This window comes from Diadema antillarum, unplaced genomic scaffold, assembly GCF_040938485.1.
Source record: "Diadema antillarum isolate AM-2024a unplaced genomic scaffold, OU_Dant_1.0 seq00000024_RagTag, whole genome shotgun sequence".
NCBI classification, from domain to species: Eukaryota; Metazoa; Echinodermata; class Echinoidea; order Diadematoida; family Diadematidae; genus Diadema; species Diadema antillarum.
The window spans coordinates 170255-195429 of record NW_027271142.1 but is presented as its reverse complement, the minus strand read 5'-3'; the positions used below and the strand labels follow the sequence as shown (position 1 = coordinate 195429).

At 38.2% G+C, this 25175-nt stretch overlaps 1 protein-coding gene across 1 annotated transcript; it reads left to right on the top strand.

Moving 5' to 3' along the window:
* Nucleotides 1-10265: 10265 nt before the first annotated feature.
* LOC139725202 (uncharacterized) lies at nucleotides 10266-24892 on the top strand. The gene is made up of 2 exons (XM_071636294.1): nucleotides 10266-10564; nucleotides 24767-24892. The coding sequence occupies exons 1-2, from the start codon at nucleotides 10316-10318 to the stop codon at nucleotides 24878-24880; spliced, it is 363 nt and encodes a 120-aa protein (XP_071492395.1). The 5' UTR covers nucleotides 10266-10315; the 3' UTR covers nucleotides 24881-24892.
* Nucleotides 24893-25175: the final 283 nt, after the last annotated feature.

The following is a 25175-nucleotide window of genomic DNA, read 5'->3' as shown; positions in this document are numbered from 1 at the left end:
TCCAATCTTTCCTTACGAAATCTGATATTTGCTGCCCTCTAGTGCTGATGTCTAGTGTACGCGAATTCGCGGTCATGCCACGGGTCATGCCTGCGAGGGATTTTCTAAATGCATGCATATTGTGTACAAAGCAAGAAAAACAAAACAAAAGAAGAATGTGTAATAATTTACATCACTTCAAGTTCTTGTCATGACTAGAAATATTGTTTATTAACAACAAAAAAAAAACGCAAAATAAACACTATTAGAAAAAAATCGGCCGGGTGTGCAATGGAAGATAGAGAATCCCGACAAAGTGGAAACATGGTGGAGAAAAGAAAAGTTTGCGTATTATTATTATTATTACATGGTCCTATTGCAAAACAAGTTGATTTAAGCTGCTAAAGACAATGAAAGTGTTGGATATGTTTCATCATAGCTTCAATAATAGGTATTTAACAAGTGAGGTTTCATTGGCAAGGTTTTATTTTGCTCTACATTGTTATTATTTTGATGATGAAGTTTATGTATTTTAAAAACAATTTCAATTCAGTTAATCCATTATGTGATCAATCTCTTATATGAAGAGGGTTTTTCTTTTTGCAAAATGAGCAAAGAGCCATCTTTTTTACATTTCAAAGTCAGTCCATTTATCAGATGGAGCAAAATCAAACTTTTTCCATTAAGTAGTAATACCTCACTTGTGTGTGACATCAAGCAAGAAATGTTCTAGAACTATATGATTAACAAGATCCTATATTTGAAGAGTTTGTTCGCAAAAACCGATAAGTCCATTTTTGAAGATTTTGAAGTACGGTCTCTGTCATAAAGTACAAAATAATACCTTTTAAATATTGGTCACTACATGTAAAGGTACAGTTTTTGAAGTTATGGTCAAAAGAAGCAAAAATTTTCTTTTTCTTCTCTTTATTTTTCTTGACCTTTAATTGAAAATATCTCCATTTGGCAAATGGACTTATCGGTTTTTGCGGACAAACTCTTCATTTCTTCTTATTTTCCTTGTTTTTAGCTGCTTTAATCACAAATATCTCAACCGAACAAGAATGGTCCAGGAGTTAGCTCGTTTCGCAATAAAGCCCTTCATTATTTCATACTTATAGAATCGAAATGTCTATATGAATATTGTTATAACGTCCTCATACATGCATGTATAGCATTATTCGTTGCTTGACCGCACTCCAAAAGGATTAAAATGCTTAACGATGCAATGCAGTCTGGGGCTTGTTTTATAAAGAGTTGCGATTGATCTTACGCTCGATTTATTTAATTATTGATATATAACTTTCAGTAGATTGAGCCCTCTTGCGATCAATCACAAAGTTGTTTATGAAACGCAATTTGGGATCAATTGCAACTTACGCTCAATCTTTATGCACAGGCCCCTTGAAACGTATAACTAAGACAATCTGTCCCAGGTTACTCTTTGATTTACCTGAAGCCTATCTCTCTTTTTAAAAAAAAAAAGTGAAAATAATACACTTTTGATGGAGTGAATAACAAAAAAGATCGAGTAAGTTTCAAGTGAAACTGGAGTGAAAATGTTCATTTTCACTCATTTTGGAGTGACCTCAGGGATCACTCCAAATTCTTCTAGTGATCCCTGGGTGAGGTCACTCCCAAATGAGTGAATAATGAACATTTTCACTCAAATTCACTCCAATTTCACTCGAAACTCAGTCTTTTCTGTTATTCACTCCTTCAAGAGTGAATATTTTCACCCTTCTTTTTTAGAGAATAAACACTAAACCTTTGACACGTCGACTTCGATGTCACAAGTCTAGAGACTATCGGCCGCGAGGCGTAGGCCTATAATAGGTCCAAGACATGAAGAGTTTCATCGCCATTTATTTTTAACATAGGGTTTTTGTACTGTAAGTCCAGCATTAGATAGAGCAAAAGGAATTGAAGGGTTTGTTTGCAAAAACCGATAAGTCCATTTTTGAAGATTTTGAAGTATGATCTCTGTCATAAATAACAAAATGATACCTTTTAAATGATATATTGGTCACTACATATAAAGGTATATTTTTGAAGTTATGCATGGTCAAAAGAAACACAAATTTTCTTATTATTCTCTTTATTTTTCTTGACCTTTAATCGCAAATATATCTATTTGGCAAATATGGACTTATGGGTTTTTGCAAACAAACTCTTCAATTCTTCTCAAAATATACCTCACTTTGTGTAACATTATAGGAATATTCTTGAATTTATAATGAAAAATATCTTGTATTTTCTTATTTTTGTTGTTTTAGCAGCTTTAATCGCAAATATAGGCCTATCTCAACTTGGGCTGGTGGGAATACTTCTTTACAGTCAACTTGTCATCATTAACCATTTATCATTATTGAATTATGATAGAATGAATTATGATTGTATACCTACCAACCATCCAATAATACGCTTTCCGTCAAGAAACCTATAGTATTCAAACTATCATAATTATTTTGTATAGGTCCTCAGAAAAAAAAAACACAACAAATCAGTGAATGCGTATAGATTTAGATATGTGAGTAAAGAAGCCTTCTGTTCTATTTTCATCTCCCCTTTGGGATCTTTACGAGATTACCATAGGAACTTGGTCGGTTGACAACCTGGGAATCCATGGCCCACGACCCGCCAGTGAAGAACCTACAACCGACGTCGGCAATCACCGCCTGAATCGCTGGCCCTGCGTGGTGATCACGAGGGGACCGTTTCATGAAACTTTTGTCAGTGATTTACACTGACAACTGTTAAAAGCTACTGAAATCCTTGTGTCTGATTGGCTGATAGCAAATTTGTCGGTGAAAACCTCCGACGAACTCGTTGATGAAACACCCCCCAGGGGGGCCTTTCATCAACGAGTTCGTCGGAGGTTTTCACCGACAAATTTGCTATCAGCCAATCAGACGTAAGGATTTCAGTAGCTTTTAACAGTTGTCCGTGTAAATCACTGACAAAAAGTTTCGTGAAACGGTCCCCTAGGGGGGCATTTCATGAAGGTACTTGTCGGATGAAATGTCCGACAAGTCAATTATATCCGACAAGTTCAGAGGAATCAGCCAATCAGACTAAAGAATTTCTCAAAACTTGTCGGATAAAAGAGACTTGTCAGATATTTTATCCGACAAGTTCCTTCATGAAACGCCCCAGGAATGCTGCCATCTACGGTCACTGTGTGATGAACGTCGTCTGCTTGAGCTGTTTTCCGCCACAATAGTTTTTGTTTGTTTGTTTTGGAGTGGTTTGTCTTTCTTTTTTCTTTTTTTTTATTGTGTTTAAACAAGTTGAACTTCTTGTGTTTGTTTCTGTTCGTTTTGTCTTTTATTATTATGTGTTTGTAGTTTTTTGGGGGCTTTTTTGGTCCATTTGTTTTGTCTGGATTGCTTTTGTATTTACATGTAGTTGTTTTCTTCTTTTTTCAGTACCTTAATCATGCAATACGGACATGAACAAAAGCAGGATACATTAGCATACATGATTTTGAAACACACACAACAAGCAGATATGTTGGAATAGACACATTTCTACAATCAAATACAAACGAATGAAATACAGTTCTAATCAGTGACATACACGTGTAGATGGAAAGTTCTTCATCTGTGTTTTTGTTTGCTCTTTTTTTTTCTTGCTTACTTTGTTTCATCCTGTTTCAAGTTGAACATACAATGATAGTGAAATGATATACGGTTTTCACACTCAAAGTTCTTGATAATAATAAATAAAAATGATATCTAGTTATAGTACTAGGTAGCTGAAAAATATGAAATGATTTGCCCGTACCTTGACCTTGCCTGAGATTGTACGGTGTGCGGGCGTGCGCGAAATGTGGATCACCGACTGTGCGCAGCGCGGATGAGCTACTAAGTATGACATACTAGTAACTGTCTCGATGTACATACCGATCGTCAGCGCTCGCATTGCGCAATTGTAATTGCGTTGATGATCATCGCGCATTCTCTCGATCTCCAGTGTAAAACGTGTGGATCCATTTTCGTAAGTAGGTCGACCACGGCGGCGATGGTTTCCTCGTTATCTCGTGACAACGCGATCCCCCTTGGCGAGTTTCTTTAGACATTCGTGAGTCAGTCAACTGTAGAGTTTGACGTTGCAGTGATAGGAATTCAGTGCTTGGTGCTTTTGGCTACTTGCATCCCTCACCACAACAGCTCGACCTCTCCCTCGTAGCTGGGAACGGAGCCTTGATATTCACAGCTGCTACTGGTGCTAGCTGCTGGCTGTTTGAGGAGACAACCTCTCAAGGCTGGCCGCAGTAGGCTTTCACTGAAGGTAAGACGGCGGGTTGACCGAAAGATCGGTCTGTATCTGTCCGTCGGGGAATGTTGCGCGGAGACTGCGTCTGGCTTCACGGATCCCCTCCGTATACAGAGGACAGCGTTTATAATGGCAAAATATAAAAGAGTCCTCCGGACAGACGGATCTTTCTGTCTAGACGGCGGGCTGCATCCCCGTGTTCAAACGGGCAGCTCCGCGAGCATACCCGTGCTACTTTAGCACTATCATGGTGTGATAACCGTTCAAAGAAGTGTCCTTTTAGTGTTTGCTATCAATCCGAATTTAATAACATTATATCCCCCGCCCCGTTAATTCTAGACGGCTAAAAATTATATTTCCATCCAAGGAATGTTGCATGCTTATGAATTTGTAGACAAGTAGTGTAACATGGTAGACATTGGTACATTTGTAGATAGATGTTGCTTGTTTGTTGCTTGTTTAAAATTAAAGTTGAACAGTAAATTTGATTGGGTCTGTGTTGAGCTGGATTCTGGAGTCCTCCTTGGCTTGGCCTAACATTAACAATGTAACGCCATTGACCTACAACATGGTAACACTATTAACAGTGGAGATAGGGTTTAATAGGAATATTGTTACAGTGGAAACTCGATATAACGAGATGGTCGGGACCGAGTCATTTTGCTCGTTATAGCCGATGTCTCGTTATATCAGTAGGCATAAAAGAAGGCATAACATAAAGACATTAATTTGCACATGTGGGACTACCCATCATATTTCAATCAATACTGGTAACTTGATAATGATATTGTGTGTGAGGGAATTACTCACCTTTATGGGTAAGAAGATGTTTTTCGCCAAGGAATATCAAGACTGTGTTTCTTATTAATTGTAGATATTTGAATTTGTAAATAATAGCTTGCGATTGTATCAAGATCGTCTGTGGATTGGTACGTAGTTATCGTATGGGTGTGTGTTGTGTGGACAGCTTGAATATGGTCTGCACAATGCTGTGTGTGTATGTGACACATTCTGTATGTACATTATGACTGCGTGTGCGTGAAGATGGGGAATTCCCTTCGTAGAAGACCAATCACAGCATCAGATTGCCTCACACCTGCTAAACGTCGTGATGATGTCATGTATACATATGGCCGTCCCACCACATTTTCTGCATGTATCAGTGTGCGTGCACACACACACTTACACGTACAACATGCAGTGCATGCTAGCTGGAGTGCGCTGAAGAAAATGATTATGTGTGTACAAGACAGTTTTTGGCGCATCAAGCTTTACAATCTCGGAAGATGATAGCACAGGCGAAGTAAAGCTTTACCGAAGGCATTTTGCTTTACCTCGCTATAGCAGGTTTGATTGACTATGTTTTTCTTTGTTTGGAAGTCACAAAATTTATCTCGTTATAGCAGTTATTTCGTTATAGCCGATCTCGCTATAAGAGTAGCATTTTACCCTATAGACTTGTGTGGAAGGAAATTTGGGACCGGGAAAATTTCCTCGTTATAACCGATATCTCGTTATAGCAGTGTTCGTTATACCGAGTTTCCCCTGTATTTAGGATGTGGGTATATATGGTTTGGGTAGTGGGGTTGGGTTGATATTTCCTTGATACAGTTGAACCTCTCCTATCCGGCCTCCCTTTATCCGGATCTCTCTATTATATGGACGCAATCTCGCCGTGATTTTTTTTTTAAAACAATTACGGGAGGAAAGGGGGATTCCCAACTCCTTGAGAACTCCTACACAAACACACATGAATTTCATATTAATTCCAACATGATTAACATACATTACATCAAATTTCCTTCCAAATTGCTTACCTTCAAACATTTTAACACCCCCAAATATCCCCAAATCATCGCAAGAACATGGACAGATTATGCGCTCAAGTTCTCTCATGTAGTATATCGCATTGCCACATATAGGTCCATACACAGCCGTCGATATGACTAGATAGACATGCATTGTTTCGAGTCATTGGCTGAGCTACGAATGACATTGAACACTCAAAAATTGTTCACACACAAAGAGAGAGAGGGAGACAATCTAACAATGGCGACCTACAATCGACTTTGCCGAGCCGTGATGATCGAATTTTGAAACGTAGTTTCGTCGACTCGTACTGTTTATTTTCAAGATCTACTTGATACATTTCTTAAAGGCAGCCGATCGCCATCCCTCATGGTACGTAAACTCCGAATGACCGAAGTTTGTGCATGCAATTGCGCAATGCCAGACTCTCGGTGCTACAACTGTATATCCATAAACGTGTGGGACAATGCTGCCACTGAGACACGTGTGTGTGTGTGCGTGTGTGTACGCATCATACACAGACATTGTCACCGCGAGCTGCGGTGATTGGAGGAGAGAGCCCAGAAGACGTGTGTGTATGTGTGTGTGCATGTGTGTGTACGCATCATACACAGATATTGTCACCGCGAGCTGCGGTGATTGGAGGAGAGAGGCCAGAAAACGCGTGGCTCTTTTGGCCTCTCTTCATGCGCATGCGCACTGAGTGTGTGCGTCCATTCGGAAGCTCACGTGGCTCGCTCGGACAGCCATTTTGGGTTAGGAGATAAGCACAGAGAGCGCTGTCGTGACCTACGCGTTTTGTTCGCTGACCCATTGAGCCAGCGCTATTCTCATTCAGGGTCACTACATTTGATACAGAATGGGGGAGGCGGCGTGTTGCGTTCGTCTCCGTGCCGCACAAACCACTCGCCACGACTGAGTGCCTTTAATAATTATTTAAAGGTAAATCATCCCAAGAATTTATAAAAGAAAATGATTTCATTCTTGCAAACACGAACCTCTATTTTGGGGTCTGTTACTAAGTGTAACAATGAAAAGGTTGCAGTATACACATTACTACATGTGGTACCAGGTACTACAATGGGCTACATCAGTATGTATAAAGCATTGAGTCTCCCGTATCCGGCCAAATCCCTTATCCGGATGAGCCCCGGTCCCGACTTGTCCGGATACGAGAGGTTCAACTATAGTTTGATAGTTTTCCCATTTTAACTTGGCCCCATCAAAACATTATTGAAACATTGTTAAAGTGTCTGTCACCTTCTTTCACTCAGTCTCAGCCTCAGGTTCAGAATTTGAATTAGAAAATAGAGGTAAGAAAAGTGATTTAATGGCAGGTATAGATCTGTACTGTAGCAACTGAAACTGCTTGTAAACAGTAAACTCTTTTCGTCAGATTGAGTGAACAGTGTTACAGTGCGCTGCCGTGTTGACATAGGTGCTGACATGGATGTCTTCTGTATGCAGTGCCCTCGCAGGATACAACATAAACACACCCCCCCCCCCCCTTGAAAAAAAGCTGGTGACAGCCCTGCCCTGGGAGGACATGAGGGCAGCAATATCATAAGAACACATGAGTACATCAGTGAAAGTTTTAGGAAAATCAGACAATCCGTTCAAAACTTACAAATTTTCCAAATTTTGGTGACGAGACTGCTGGATCAGAAGACTACTATGTACAGATCATCAATTAATGCACTATTTATAAAGAAAATATAAAGAAAATTCCATGACGTATCATTTCTTATCAACAGTACACATTCCCATGCTTTCTGAAAGAGGTAAATCTTGTGCTCTTTCATTATGCTACATTATACAAAGTAAAAATATGTTGAATTTCCTATATATATACAAATATTTTCTTTTATACTGAAAAAGTAGTGTGCGACTAATTTTTCGCGCTCGGCTGGTTTAGAAGAGTTTCTCTTGTTTTTAATTCTGCTGAATCAAGACATCAATTACTGGAACGTATGGCAAGCAAAGTGCTTTACTTTCGCGCTACATCCTGTAGCTTCTGGTTGCGCGAAATGTGCGCAAATTACTACTCTGCAAAAATTTCCACTTTTACGGAGTCAGTACATCGTAGTGCGTCTTTATGTGATGTCATGATCTGTAGTAGTCTTCCCCTCAAACTTTCACTGATCAATATACTAAATTTGCTGCATTCACTCAACAAGTATTTCTGGGTATCATTCCCCTTTAATTCTAACCATGACCTTCTGTGTATGGTGGATTGTTGTGCAGAAGATATCTAGCAGTACTGTAGATCGTTTTTGCTTGTTGGCTGCCAACTTATCCTTCCCGACATTGTAGGATTGGATTAAATTCTATCCTGCTTTAAAATTTCATTGTCGTAGAGGAGGGTAACCAGTTGTCCACATCGTGGCCGAAAATGTTTTTTGATGCTTTTCCATCAAATATTTTATTTACCTACAAATGGCGCACTCCCTTGTGGACACATTTTTTCACTTCTCCAACTGGGTGACTTTTCTCATGATTTATTCCCCCCCCCCCAAAAAAAAAAAAAAAAGAAAAGAAAAAAAAAATTAGGTAGGGATAATCTGTGTGCACATCTATCCTTGTGTGTGTCTGTTCAGTAGGTGTGTGCACATCGTCTGCACAGGAATAACTAGGGAAGAATGAGGGAAGCAAAGAACTTTAGATTCCTGAGAGTGGACTGGGAGACCAGCAGAAATGAGAAATCTATGGAGTCTGCAAAATACAGACTATTAATGCGTGCAGCAGCTGACATGATACAATATTGTGCATTATTTGAATTGAGTGACATTCTCTCTCTCTCTCTCTCTTTTCTTTTTTGTTTGTGTTTTTGTTTATTTTGTTTGTTTTTTTTGGGGGGGACATTGCGTGTGTCTGTGTTTGTTTGTTTGTTTGTTTTTTTGGGGGGGAGGGGAGTGGGGGTTGCTTTTTTATTACTTTTTTACTTTTTAAAACTTTTTTTCTGCAAAGGAGAACAGGTGTTTTGTTAATCAAGGTAGAAAAATGGAACAGCAACTGTTGACATTAGGAGCAAAGGGGGAAGAAACAAAATCAAATTGCAAACAGTTGTGCTATTGTCTAACAGTGGCTGGCAGGATGATGGAGTTCAGTGCTATAGTACAAGGTAGTGTACTGTATATTCAGCTACATGGTGTTATGGATTATTCTAACTTGGGAGTTGGTGCCTATTCCAACAGAGTGCGCAAAGGGGCTTTGTACTACTGAAACTTGTTGAGTAGGTAGAAAACATAATGCAAAAATGACTTGAGGGTATGCTGACACACAAGAAGTATGATAAAGGAATGGTATATAGTTTTGGTTAAAGTGAAGGATTCAGATTTGAACTTTTTGTGAGATAATTAGAAGCCACTTAAATGAAATACATGTATTAAAGAGCATATATATGTACAATTCTGATCAGTACTCAAAGTGTATTTGATGAAAATTGGTTTTGAAATGGCTGAGGTAACCAAAAACAGAGTAAAACAAAGTGTTCCTAATAATACATTGTAGGTAGGTCTCATAAAACTCTTCGTTTCTGGGTATATCAGGCATTTCAAAACCAAGTTTCATCAAATGAACTTTGAATTCCTCTTAGAACTGTATGCTCTTTCATACTTTATGAGAAGTTTACTTTCTCGCCATTATCTCACAAAAACATCAGAAACCTGACGCCCCATCACAAGCAAAACTATACCATTAAAACCCTGTAGTGCTTCGTTACACAATTGGCATAGACGTCTGGAAACTAATTGTCAATGATAGAGATTTAATCTAATCCCCAATCTGTATTGTGTCTTAATGGCCTTCGTGATAGAATGAGGCATGTTGCTATACCTTTTTATGCCTCCGCCACGAAGTGGTGCCGGAGGCATGATTAAAATAGCAGTGAACTAAGCTTTCCAGTTCTGCAATTGAAGGGCAAGTTTGGCTGGGGTAGCAGTACCGAATGATGATAAAAGCTTGGCAAGTTCAGCAAATGTGCCTTGAGGGGCACAACACGGGTTGAACAAGAAACCTGCTCTACAGTAGTGTATTATGTATTCATAAGGATGCAGCATTACTTGAAAAAGAAGCATCAAAATTGTCAAATTGTGCACTTTTCTTGAAAATTGAAATCCCTTGTTCATATACTTTTTTTTAGTAAATATGAATACCGCATCGTATTAAAACTTTATCCCCCTATGTAATCCTATAGATTCAGCTCGGACATTGACAGAAGGGAAGAAACTACTTTAAAAGGGAATCCAAAATGGGAGGACTCTTTTCTGGCCCCGAATCTCAGGCCGTCGACCTCGAGAGCCCGGAGGCCAAGTACATTCGAGGAATCACCCATGAGAAGTGTGTGGTAGTCTTCTCCAAGACCTTCTGTCCGCACTGCAAGGACGTCAAGCGGATCTTTGAAGACTTCAGTGCAAACTACACGACTGTCGAGCTGGACAAGCGTGAGGATGGCAAAAAGATGCAGGCCATCCTGGGGAAGATGACGAACGCTTCGACGGTAAGCTTGCTTGCAAGCACAAGTCATCAAACTTTAATCCATCTCTTTGAAATTTAATTTACGATTTTAAATGGTGTGTACAGTTCTGGTTGAGGTGAGGATTTAGCTTTTAATGTTTTGTGAGATATTCAGAAACCAGTCTATGAGATTTCAAAGCTGCATACAATTCTAAGGGGAATCAAAAGTTTATTTGATGAAAATTGGTTTTGAAATGACTAAAGATATCCAAAAACAACGTGAAACAAAGAGATCTTAAAGGACAAGTCCACCTTCATATAAGGATTGAGAGAATGCAGCATTATTAGTAGAACACATCAGTGAAAGTTTGAGGAAAATTGGACAATCCGTTCAAAAGTTACGAATATCTTAAGTATCGGCGCAGTCACTGCTGGAAGAGAAGACTACTACAGTGTATGATGTCACATGCGTACAACTACATAAGGAAAATAAAAAGAGAATTTCACAAAACTTTACTTTTTGAATAAAGTGCACAGTTCTTCGACTTGCTACTGACATACAGGTTAAGGGTAATATTATTCCCCCTGCCTTCTGAAAGAGAGAAGTCGAGTTTTCTTTTGTTATGGGAGAAAAAAGGAAATATGTTGAATTTTCTTTATTCTTTCTTTATATCGTTGTACTCATGTGACATCACAAGCTATAGTAGTCTTTTCATCCAGCCGTGACTGAGCAGAAACTTCAAAAATTCATAACTTTTTAACGGATTGTCCGATTTTGCTCAAACTCTCACTGATGTGTTCTACTAATATTGCTGTATTCACTCAACCTACATGTCTACGAAGGTGAACTTGTCCTTTAATAAAAAGGAAAGGCCTACCACCTTTTATTATTATTGCTTTTTTGATATCTCAGCCATTTGAAAAATAATTTTCATCAAATAAACGTTGAATCCTTCTTAAAAGTACATACTCTTTCATATTTCTGAAGAGGTTTCTCATTATCTCACTGAGGAATGCGAAGCTGAATCCTCCCTTCAACCAGTACTGAACAGTCCCTTTAATAGTTCATGTGCACATTGGAACGTATGACCTGTCTTTTTCTGACTTGGTTACAAGCACTTCACTTTTTTTTAAAGCAACATACTGTAAAATTGGAAATTTTTGCGAAAAAACTAGCTAGTGCGAAAATAACAGCATGCAAATATGTTGGCTTGCTGTATGTTCCAAAACAGTTGATGTCTTGATTCCGCGGAAATAAAATCACACGAAACTCATCTTGCCCGGCCAAGTGCGTAAAATTAGTCGCGCGAAAATATCCACTTTTACAGTAATACATTCAAGTGTGCTTGATGTAATAATGAATGGAATTCACATTCAAACAAAGATTAAACGTGGATAGACCAGGTGACCAGATCCATCAAGTCATACTTTGGGAAACCTCTGTTTCATTCTTTTGAATTGAATTATATATCATGCATTTTTTAACAAACTCTTTCTACAAGTTAGTATTGTCAAATACATGTACCAGGCTTTTAAGCTTGCTGTCAGGTGGATGTGCTGGCAAGCACCATTTATATCAAAGGAATACATAAAAAAATCATCACATCACAGAGCAAATACTGGTCAGTGAATTTAAAAAACCAACATGCCTTGCTAGTGCAAATGACCTTTTTCTGCTCATTTGCAAAGGGAAACCTATGAACTGGCTTGTAGTCACCACTAAATGGTTTCCTTGATACATCTATGGCCTTTACTTCCCTGTGAATGGCTTTAATACCCCTCTCAGATATCATTTTGTTCCCTTGGACTTTTGTGACTGACCGTCCTAGAACTTTCTTTCATGCATGTTGTAATGAAGCGAAGTCGTCTTCACAACAACATAGCCTTGGCCTGAGCAATTCTTGAAAAAAAAAAAACCAAATCAAAAATGTTTCGTGTGGATGGGCCTATAAATCAAACTGCTCTTCACATTTCAAACAGGATGTAGACTACCAGCATGCATTTGTATTAATGATTGATGTACCTGCCAAGTTTCAATGTTGATTTAATACATCCATGATATTGAACCTTCATGATATTTGTATGATATATACTTTATGTGTGACGAGTTGTGCTTAAGTCTTGACATTGAGACCTTGGCGTGATATTTCAATGTTGATACATCACATGATAGCATACTGTATATAACATGAAAGTTATAAAAAAAAAAACTAGCATAGAAAGATTAAATATGTAGTGCTGCTTCCTTTTTGTTGTCTAGCATATGATGACTCTTGTATTCATGGGTATAGCGGCCATATATTCATCTGTTGGACATCAGCCACGGTCACACTGGCAAAAGATCGAGAAGTTTAAGATCGCGAAATCTTCACACACAACAAATCTTTTGCATTGCATTGAAATTGAGCCATCTCATGCAAATTTTTGTGGAATATTCGGAAAATTGTTAATCCCCAAAGTGTGCCGAGTCTAAATAGATCTAATTGAAATAGAACACTTTGGAGATTGACAAATTTCAGAATTTCATTTAAAAAGTGTGCACCAGATCTGTCACTTCAATTCCAATAAATTCAAAAGTTCCCTCATCATCTTTTAATTTACCGGCCCTATAGTCATAGCAAATTTTATATATTTTTAATACCAGTAAGCCACGCAGCTCCCTTTGAGGGCAATATCGATGAAGAGGCCAACAATGCAATAAGGCGTGAATGATTTATGTACATAAAACGGGAGTGATGCAGTTATACTTTGCACTGCTCAAGAGTGCGTGAATAAATCATGCAAATATAAGAATACTGGGTTGGTGTCTCCCTGGCTACAATATCTGCCAGTTAGCCCTCAAATCACACTGGGTTTAATAATGGCAGTACAGAGTGCTTCCAATGCGAGTACCCTAAATGTTCTGTGTAATGGTAAACATTTTATGTTTGGATATGTTCGAATGCATAAAATTTGAATTACATGTAGTATTCATAACTAGTGTAAATGGGTTAGGATTTTAACTTCAATCTATTATGTTTCACAAGAACATGACATATAAGTGTACACTTGTACAACATGGAAAACATATTACAATGTCTTTTCACACACACATACAGAGACTCCAACTCTCCCATTATCGTCGGGAGATCTCCCGTCGAAAGCCCATTTTTGCAAAATCTCCCATTCTCCCGTTTGAGATTTGATTTCTCCCGCCCTGGCTCTGTGTCTCCCGGTGGAAAGGATTTCTTACTTATTGCTATCGTATGTTGAAAAAATAAACCTTAGATAGCACCAAAGAACATCTAGAACCCTAGGAACTTCGCGCTTCGCACACATCAACTTGGAGTCTCCCGTTTGCTAGGGGTTTTGGGCGGGAGAATCTCCAGATCAGAAGGTGCTTGGGGTTGGAGTCTCTGCACATACACACACACACACACATAATTTACATCCAGGGTTGTGATATGGTTTTATGTTTTTTAAAAATAGCTTGATATTAGGATTAGGGAACTTGATGCTTGTAGATAGAGTTTGTGTTTGGCTTTGTGTGCAAGCTATTTCTGAGCAACTGTTGCAGGAGCAAATGTCATGGAACCAGACAGTCAGTTCAGTTTTTGTCGAGCCCACCGGAGGTGTAGGGAGACTAAGAGATCACCTGCGGCGTCTGTCTGTCCGTCCGTCCGTCGTCTGTCCGTAACGCTACAAAAACTTCAATAACTCTTTACTCTGGGCTTCAATTGTAATCAAACGTCGAGGGAAGAGGGGTCATACAAAGTTTCACATATTACTATATTTTGAAGGTCATCTCAAGGTCAAAGCTCACAGGCAGGGGTCAACAAACTTGTAGAGCCCAATGTTAAGTTTTTATGGCGCGTTTCTATTATGGGTCATAACTTTTGATCCACAACTTCATTTGTGACTAAACTTGGATGGTAGATGTCCCTTGGGGAGTGGATGGTCACCACAAGGTCAAAGGTCACAGGCAGGGCTCAACGAACTTTAAGGGCCCAATGTTATGAAGTTTGTATGGCAGGTTTCTTTTTTGCCATAAATTTTTACCCTTTTATATCTCTTTTTATCTGTTATATCTCTTTTTTTTATCTGTTATATCCCCTTGGTGTACAATTTCTTGTACGCGAATGGGCGAAACACATTATGGCACTTGCCTTGTTAGATCAGACAGTCAGTTAAGGTTTGAGATCATAGGATAGTGTGGTGCTTTAAATATATTCTGAGTGGCAGGGAACAAACTTTACAAGGCCTTGGGTATGTACTTGGAGGCCTACAGAGCAGCAGAAGATCCTTGGCCCCATGGCAGTGCTCACTAAAAGGCAGTTGATGTATGTCGGATACCCGCCAAATTGATACCACATTATGATCTGCTCGAGTAGCACATATGTTTCACAGGGACAATTCTACCAGCATTCTTGTCTTAAGGTTACGCCATACGGTCCACCTGAAAAAAAATATCACCAATGTTATTATATTTTTTTAAAAATATTTTATGTGTGTGTGTGTGTGTTTGTGGTTTATCTTTTGTATAAAAGGTTGTCACATAATACCTTCTCCAAGGCAGTAGACGAGGCCATACAAAAGCGTTATAATAATAATCACGTCTTGGATTGTGGGGGGGGGGGGAGGTTCTGGAGTGCAGCTGTTTTCCATACAGCCAGAGCTGTCTATTGTGTCCTTCCCATTGTTGCGTGCCTTTTAAAAGGGATGGTATACTGTATACGCTGTTATTTTTCACGTACAGATATTTTCAGGAATGAGGAGGTCATAGACATTTTTGCAAGATGTACAAAATTGTAGCTTTAGTGCATAAAGAACTTTTCACGTGTTGTTTAATTCGCGATCCAACTGTAATTAGTGAAAATTAAACCCTCACAAAAATACAGCTTATACAGTAATTGGTGGAGATGAGGATTGGGTTTACCTTTTTGCGAGATAATTAACAAGAAACCACTTAAGTATGAAATAACACAGAACATACTATTCTAGTGAGGAATTCAGAGTTTATTAGATAAAAATCAGTTTTGGAATGGCTGAGACGTCAAAAAAAAAGTAAAACAAAGCATTCCTAATAAAAGATGGGTCGCACCTTTTGTTATGATTGCTCAGTTTGGATATTATATCTCAACCATTTAAAAAAAAAATGTCATCAAATATACACCGAATCCCTCTTGGAATTAAACATGCTCTTTCATATTTCATAAGAGGATTCTCATTATCTCACCAAAATAAATAGAAACCTGAAGTTAGATTGCAACCAAAACTATACAATCCCTTTAAAATCTGTCCATGGTGTATCACTCGTAATCCTATCCTATGCCGCTTCTCGTTGGTGTTAACTCGTGCGGACTGTTTGATCGATTGAGGCCAGGTGAAGCCATTGTATTCAGCAAAATAAAATACAGCAGTACATCACATTGGTGTTTACAATAACAGCCAGGCAGCTCCCCAAAGCATTTCATGCCTGTATTTACATTATACGTACCAGAAAGGGAAAGGGTTGCTCTATACTATAAGTGAAAATTGTATACTTCACGGGGGCAACGTATTACAAATGATTTTATGTGATGCCAGGTTTAAATGAAGTACATGTATGTAGAAACATACGTATCACACACACACACACACACACACACACACACACACATATACACACACACAACACACACGTGGACAGGGGCAAATTCAGGAATTCCGCAAGGGGGAGGGGGCACAAAGCAGTTTTTTCCTTTTTTTAATCAGAGCCTGACGAGCAAAAACAAAAAACAAAAGCAAACAAACGAAAAACTCAACATGTTCTATTCATCAGCTGGCAAGAAAAGAAAAGAAACACAATACAATTGTCCAACAAGGGGGATTTCTTTAAAAAAAAAAAAAAAGGAAAGAGGAAGAAGAAGACGAATAACAAAATTTAAAGGGGGCGCTTGAGCCCCCGTCAATTTTTTCTTCGTATTTCTTTTATTAGAAAAAAAAAAACAATTAAAGGGGGATGCGCCTGTTGCGCCCTCTCCTGGATCCGCCACTGCTTAATGGTAATAATGATAATAATGATATGAAATATTTCTGTAGCGCTTTAATACAACATGTTTTGAAGCGCTTTGCATTTGTCAGAACAAACAAACAAACATATGAATCAGCTTCGAATACAAATAATCACCTATACCAGGGCTCCACACTAACTTTTATTTTTGGTGGCCCAAAGGCAAACATCCGACCTTTTCTGGTGGCCCAATCAGGCCACCAAATGCTTCATTTCTGAAATTTTGGTGGCCCGACGTGCGTTTTTGGTGGCCCCGGGCCACCATTAGTGTTGAGCCCTGCGTATACATAATCATTTAGTTCTGTTCCAGAAATAAATGGGTTTTGCATTTCTTTTTGAATTATTGCATGTATGCAATACATGAAAAATAGAAGAAGAGATAGAGAAAGAGATAATGTCTTACTCAATCAGTGCTGGCTTTTCAGAACAAGAGTGCTCCTGTGAGCCTTTAAAGGGTGTTACAGTTCTGGTCTAGGTGAGGATATAGCTTTCAATGTTTTGCAAGATATTCAGAAACCACTCTATGAGATGTCAAAGAGCATGCAATTCTAACGAAGGGGTATCAAAAGTTTATTTGATGAAAGTCGGTTTTCCAAAAACAAGGTGAAACAAAGACATCCTAATAAAAGGCGTGGCCTGTAGTTTTTTATTATTATCACTTTTTTGGATATCTCAGCCATTTGAAAACCAATTTTCATCAAATAAACGTTGAATCCTTCTTAAAATTACATGCTCTTTCATATAAATTTCATAAGAGGTTTCTCAGTATCTCACTTTAGGGATGTTAAAAACATGAATCCCCATCTGACCAGTACTGTACAGTCCCTTTAACCTGAGAAGAAATTGGGCTGCATTTAAAAACCTGAACTAGAGTAGGATCTTACCGTTGTAAAATGAGTAGAAAGGGTCCCGTTGTTTACACAAACATACATGTACGCTATGACAACGTGGGTACATTGTCTTCAGAATGTGTGTGTTGCATACAATATCAATGGAGACATAATTAGCTTGCATTGTAGCTCAAGTATTGTACTAATCTTTGCTTCTACAATATACATGTTGTAGGTAAAAACAATTTTTTTAGGGGGGGGGAGGCTGCCAGTTAATGGTACCTCCTCCCTCCCCCCCCCCCCAAAAAAAAAAAAAAAAAAACTAAACAAACAAAACAAAACAAAACAAAAGCTGAGGGGCATTTGATGAAGAATTTTGTTGGATTTTTTTTTTGACAAACTTTTTGATATAAGCTACACTTTAACTGAAATTCTTGTTTTTAGTTGGCCAAGATCAAATTTGTCAGAAAAAACATGCGACAAAGCGCCTCATGAAATGCCCCCTTGGTCATTCTGAGGACGTGGGAAATACAGTTGTAGAAGGCCACAACAATATCAAAGTATCTTTGATTATAATAATAATAGTTCAAGCATCACAATCTTTTTTTTCTTTGTGGCATTATGAAACCTTTACTATGCTCTATTTGCCAAATTTCACTCGTGCTGTGAGAGTGCTTTCTTTCCCAGTGAGCTCGAGGGCTTTTTACACTTGCAAATTTTTGCTTAGTCCCGTACCAACGGTGGGGCTAAGGGGGGGCCTTAGCCCCACCGTTGGTACCGGACTTTCCTTAGCCCACTTTCTGTTTACACTTGTTTTTGCGAAAGTGGGCTAGCCCCACCGATAGTCCCGTACTATCTGGCCCTGCAAAATAGCAGGGTTAGCACCGCAATTGCAGTGCTAACCCCGCAATTGCGGTGCCAAAACAGAACGAAAAAATAATCCGGGGCTAAGCAACGGAGAGGAAGTCCGACCCTCAGTGACCAATCAGAAACGAGACAATCAAGTGCTGCCGGTGGGTGCGTGTACGTGTACAGTACACAGCGTAATCATGAATATTCATGTGGTTTGGAAAGTACTGGACTAAGAAATATGAGTGTAAAAAGGTCAATTTTCTCCATAGCCCCGGACAAGAGCTTAGTACGGGACTTATTGGCGAGTGTAAAAAGCAGAAAAATTGATGCGGGACTAACGATAGTCCTGGATCAGAGAAAGTACGGGGTTAAGAAACACAAGTGTAAAAAGGGCTTCAGATAGATCTGGAACTTTATTGCCAATGACCAGAAATCACCTGATTCCCATTATCCCTATTGTGTCACTGTGGCCTTCCTGCTCTCTAGACTATGTCGCAACACTTGAGTGGACTTGTTAACTTTGTACACTAACTAGGTCAAGTTTTGGGAGAGAATTAAATAATAAATGCTAAAAAAAGTTTTGTTGTCTGGGTACATAGAGGGTCAAGTAGTTTAACCTTCAGTACTTTTAGTGGGCAGATCTGTTGAATTGCCTTGAGATGAAAGCAGTGAATCGGAAGAATGCAAAATGATAAAAAATGTACATATTTTGTGCTGATTTTGCAGGAGAAAGAGGTTTGTTGCACCGCGTCAATCAAATATATTGTGGAGTACTTTAATTATTGTTCAATAGTGCATCATAAAAGTTTATAGATAAAGTCTTCCACTGAAGCCCTTTACTGTTTATGAAATTTACTTGGTTGCAAAATTTTCAAGGGCTTCTTTAATACATATGTGCTAATAACAGGTTCCTGTGGTGTACTTAGATTATTGTTTAATTAGCGCATCTTAAAAGTTTATAGATAAAGTCTTCCACTGAAGCCCTTTGCAGTTTATGAAATTTACCTGGTTGCAAAATTTTCAAGGGCTTCTTATACATGTGCTAATAACAGGTTCCTTCATCATTATTAAACACATTTTTGAAAATTAGAATTCTCCTTTTGCTCTTGATTGGTCATTGTAAGATACATTTCTTCTTCCCCCCCCCCTTTTTTTACATTGGGGATTAAATAAACTAATCTTGTCTCCCTCAAATATGAGATTTGCAGTGAAATTCAGGATTGCTAATTTTAGCCCATTAGTAACTAAACTGCCCGAAACTGCCCATCAGATTACTCCCTAAAACACCCGAAACCACTCATCTGCTTTTTAATAGTTTTATGCATAGTATAAACTGTTTTTATTGTTTTCATATAGAATATAAAAATTACATAATTTGAAAAAGGTCAAAGGTCAACATAAGTATGTCAGAATTATTTCTGTGATACACAAGTCTCTTGGTAAAGACTTTTATAGGCTTTCGAAGAAACATAACTTATAATAGACAAAAATAAACATGTTGTGATCTATGTTGCATAATTTTACAAGAGAGCTTTCAACATAAGAGTAATATTGCTGTACCTTCTTTGGAATAATAGTGCCATCATATTCGGAATCTTCAGTTGCTAAAGGGTTTAATGGTGTAGAGATGATAAATTCTTTAGTAAACTTCCTTTGGGACCTCACGGGTTAAAGGCTTAATTTACCATTTGCAGAAGAAACAAAGACCCAGCATTACTGCCTTATTGTAGTTCTAAAATGTGAGTTAGTGATAGAAACAATCACTTTAAAAATGTGAATCTCTATAATCGATGTTTAGTAATATTGTTAAATACACAAAATGTGAACAATAGTTATAATAAAAATGTTTCCAGACTAATCCGTCTACAGTTACAGTGTAATGAGAAAAATACCGATATCTCCTTATATTTTAGGGTCTATTGCAAAAATTTAATATGGTAGGATGTTTTGTGATATAACAGATCTACACATATGCATCGAAATGTGATATCTTGAACATTTTTTAAAATCACTGTTCCCAAAGGCAAACAGGACCTTTATACGTTCCCTGCCAATTTCACATTCTCCCTGGAAGTGCAACTCGTATGTAAGTGCCTACTGTACATTTTTGTACACCCACCTTTTTGACAGCAAATTTCCTGTAATGTTTAACAACACTGTACCAACCGCAAGACAATAATTATCATTTCACTGCATTGTAAAAAACAAAAAAGAAAGAAAAGAGAAAATATAATCACGAGGATGTGCTGGTATCTTGAAAAGGCTTGACGTAACCTTACCAGGTCCCTGGGAAATTCAGCAGCAGAAGTAATATTCCTGCCATCTGTATCAAATAGGTATCCTGTACTCTGCATTTCACTGCATATCTTTATTTTATGACAAATATTAGATGAAACTAAATGAATTCATGAAATATCCATGGACAAAATTAATAAGAAATGCACAAATTTGCAAAATTAATCAGAAAAAAAAAATGTATACTGTGGTCTTCCAAATGTGTTTATTATGGATCATTTTATCATACATCAATTGAGAGGATTACACAATTCTGAAAACACACTCAGAAAGTTTGTTATCTACTTAGGAAACAATAAACGTTGAAAATCAATGATGATTAATTAATGAATAGTAGATAAAAACAATAAATGAAAAAACAGATACAGCTTCAAACTAGAGAAATGTGGCTTCCAGGACTTTTATGGGTTAAAGGAACAAACGCCTGACGTTAAATAAAACAAAAAAGGAAGGTGTTTTGAATGTTGAATCTAAGTGTGAAATTTCATACAGTGTATATTGATGCAGGCAAAACTTAAAAACCAAGTAACAATACCGAGTTCAGTGTGTTTCTGGTTACGTTGTCACAAGACCCGTGTGACTATGATTGTGTAATCTATCGCCTCTGTCCCAGGGGCTTGATACCAGTCAGTAGCTATGATATGGTACCATCTTCTCTATCCAGGGTAGGCCTTTTCAGTGTTGTCACTGTCCTACCAGAGGGCACTGCCCTCGTTTATTACCCTAATGTTGCAAGGAGCCCATTGACCCCTTGTTCACATTAGTCCCCACAATGTGGAGAAAGTCTCGTGCTGTGGGACTTTCTCCTAAGAAAACATAATATGAACGCTTAAATTGGGAGTTGCGCCCTTGTCCCCGTGAGGCAAGTTGGGTCCTGGGGACAAGATTTGGAGGGGAGAGTGACCTTGGGGCATAATTGATAGCGTCCAGCTGTATTCATGAAATGTGTGCATGCGTGAAGTCTGGTTTCAAGCCCGAATTGCCCGGGCCGCAGCTTGGGGCCAGTCAAAAAAGCAGTGTGGACGGTCAGTTGTAAAAAAGATAAGATCTCTTGTGATTGTTACTGCAACACAAGGTCTAGAGGTGAACACAGGGTAAAACACGCTATTAACCCATTGAGGACGACTCCCAAGTATAAGATGGCAAGGCAGTCTAGATGTTCAGTAGTCACATGCAGTTTCACTTTAATCAAGTATATTGGCAATCTATGATAGAGACCTGAGTACTGTACCGTCACATGCTCGATGTAACCCATCTCCTAGAAGTGCCCCTTAAAGGACAAGTCCACCTTCATATACATAAGGATTGAGAGAATGCAGCAATATTAGTAGAACACATCAGTGAAAGTTTCAGGAAAATTGGACAATTCGTTCAAAAGTTACAAATATTTCAAGTATCTGCGCAGTCACTGCTGGAAGAGAAGACTACTACAGTGTATGATGTCACATGCGTACAACTACAAGGAAATAAAAAGAGAATTTCACAAAACTTTACTTTTTGAATAAAGTGCACAGTTCTTTGACTTGCTACTGACGTATGTTAAGGGTAATATTATTCCCCCTCCCTTCTGAAAGAGAGAAGTTGAGTATTCTTTTGTTAGGCGAGAAAAATGGATATTTCTTTATTCTTTCTTTATATTGTTGTACACATGTGACATCACAAGCTATAGTAGTCTTCTCATCCAGCCGTGACTGAGCAGAAACTTCAAGAATTCATAACTTTTGAACGGATTGTCCGATTTTGCACAAACTCTCACTGCTGTGTTCTACTAATATTGCTGCATTCACTCAACCCACATGTCTATGAAGGTGAACTTGTCCTTTAAAACCACTATTTTACCATTTGCAGATGAAGCAAAAGCCCAGCTGTAGTGAGCACTAAAGCTGGTTTTACATTGGCGTTTCTTTCTCTAACTCACAGTTAGGATTATTTTGAAGCACTTCAAAATAATCCTAAATGTGAGTTAGGGATAGAAACAACGAATGTAAACTTTTTTTATCAGTATTTCAATGTCAGTCTTGTTAAATGTACAAAATGTGAACAATACTTATAATAAGATTGTTTGTTTAATAAACCGTCCGCATTGCAACTGATTGACAAATTGATGGCTACTACTCAAACACTGATCAGTTCAGTGCTTATTTACGTTAATGTAGGGCAATTTGTCAATCAGTTGCAATGAAAACATCTCGACAGAAGAATTTCATGAATTTGAAAAACAGTTATTTTTTAAAGGAAAATAGCAATATCTCCTTTATTTATCAGGTTTTACTGCTAAATTTTTATATGATAGGATGTTTTGTGATGTACACTGACCTACACATGCATCAAATGTAATAACTCAAACATTTTTTAAATCACTGCTCTCAGTGGTAAATAATACCTCTTTGTGTGCCCAAACACCAAGAAGCTTTTTCATCAGTATTTCAATAGTTGTAATTTCTCCAAACTTTACCTGCTGGATTTTATTACAAGTTATCAAGCCCTCTCTGGTGTACAAATAACATTGACATGGTGACACAATGGAAAAAAAAACACAGGAGGATTATCTGTGTATTAAATCTCTATTTCCAAACAACTGTGCAAATTCTTCATTGCAATGTGTTTTGGTCATGATATTGAGAAATCATTGAACAGGTGTATGAATGAATGTCTTGTGAATTGTAGCAAAAAGATATAAAAGAACATGCCTTGTAACTTTTCATGTACATGGACTATTAGATAGTGAACGAAAGCATGCATTTGTCATATTTACCTGTTGAGGACAAGTCCCGAGTATAAGGGAAATGCATGTTGTAGCAAAATCAGCCTGTCCTCAACGGGTTAAAGAGACTTAAGGGCTACTCACACTCACAGAAAAAAAAATGGCACTTAAAGAAATAAAAAAATGTTGAATAGGCACAATGACAAGCATTTGTTCCAAAGCTACAATCAACATGAACAACAACAAAATCACCCACACTATTGTGTTCCATTATTTAATGCTCTACAAGTAGTTTGTTGTCGTTTATTAGTGCAGAGTGAATTGCCACAAAAACCTCATGATTTTTGGCATGTGACTTCCGCTCGTGGCTTAGATTGCCTGGTACTTCCCATAGCCTCAGTCATGCCCTGTGGTTTTTATTCACTTCATACACGCAATGTTTGAAGTAGTGTTTATATTGCAGACCTCCCAACCATTCTGAATTTGGAGGAAAGTATCTGAATTTATACCATTCCAGGCTCTTATTTCAGTTTGAGTTGTACTACACACTCCTATGGGAACTGCTCAATTCCTTTACGACTTTTGATCCAAATCGTCCCTATTTTCTAGTCAGAAAGGTTGGGAGCTAGGTGTGATGTTGATATAAAATGCTCATCCATATTCATTCTGTATAATACATGGAAAAATGTCAGACCACATTCATATGGGATTGCTGGTCATATTTCACACTACAATAGCCATTTGAGCAATCAATGTAATATCTTTTCAGCCACTAAGGTACTGTAGACAATACGCCTGACAATGTGTAATATTTTGTGAGTAGGGACTTTAAAGGCCATTTATGGAGGGAAGTGGTCAAATTTGCATGTGATAAAAACCACAGTGACGCAATGAAAAATACCCAGGTAGGTAGAATCCCTTTTCAGATGAAAAGTTGCATAATTCCAGTGATTTCCATCCATGGATATGATGGGTAGAACATTTGTGTTTGAAGGGGGAATTTATCATTGTTTTTGTTTTTCCAGTTGCAGAATTCACAAATATTGGTGAAATCATGAAATTTGCCCCCCCCCCAAAAAAAAAATAAATAAATAAATAAATAAATAAAATAAAATAAAATAAAATGAAATAAACAATTCAGAAAATGCTGCACAATGTTGAGTATCAAGCATGGATCATTATATCAATGGAAATATGATTTATTGATACTGACTCCCAGGTACAAATTGTACATGTAGGTAGAATTCCTTTCCAGATGCAAAATTTCGTAATTTCAGTGATTTCCGTCCTGGGATATGATAAGTAGCATACGGTTGAAGGGTAGCATACGGTTGAAGGGGAGGATTTATTTTTGTTTTTGTTTTGTTTTTTCAGTTGCAGAATTCACAAATATTGGTGAACTCATGAAATATAAAAAAAATCCAGAAAATGCTACAAAATGTTGAGTATCAAGCATAGATCATTCTATCAATGGAAATATGATTTATTGAAACTGACTCCTTTTTCTCTGCTTGCTCTGCTTCGACTACACAGGTGCCGAGGGTATTCATTAAGGGCTCCTGCATTGGTGGCGCCGATGACACAAAGAAGCTACAACAGTCGGGCCGTCTCGAAGAGATGCTGCGGGAATGCAACGCCATTGACTAAAAGCAACCCTGCAGTGGCTCAACCAGCACACCCCCTTGGCCAGATGGATTTGTGTGTCTGTGTGTGTGTGTGTGTGTGTGTGTGTGTGTGTAGGTGGGGTGCGTCGCAGTGTACACATTACCCTACATACCAGAAAAAAAAAGCCAACAACACAGTGTCCACAGGTGTGGAATACACAGTGTTTATACTGTCACACTTCCACACTCACATTTGACTTTCCTGTGCTGTAAAGTAATGTGTAACTTTTTTCCCACACACAGTGTAAAGCACTGTCTTCCACTGTGTCCACACTCAA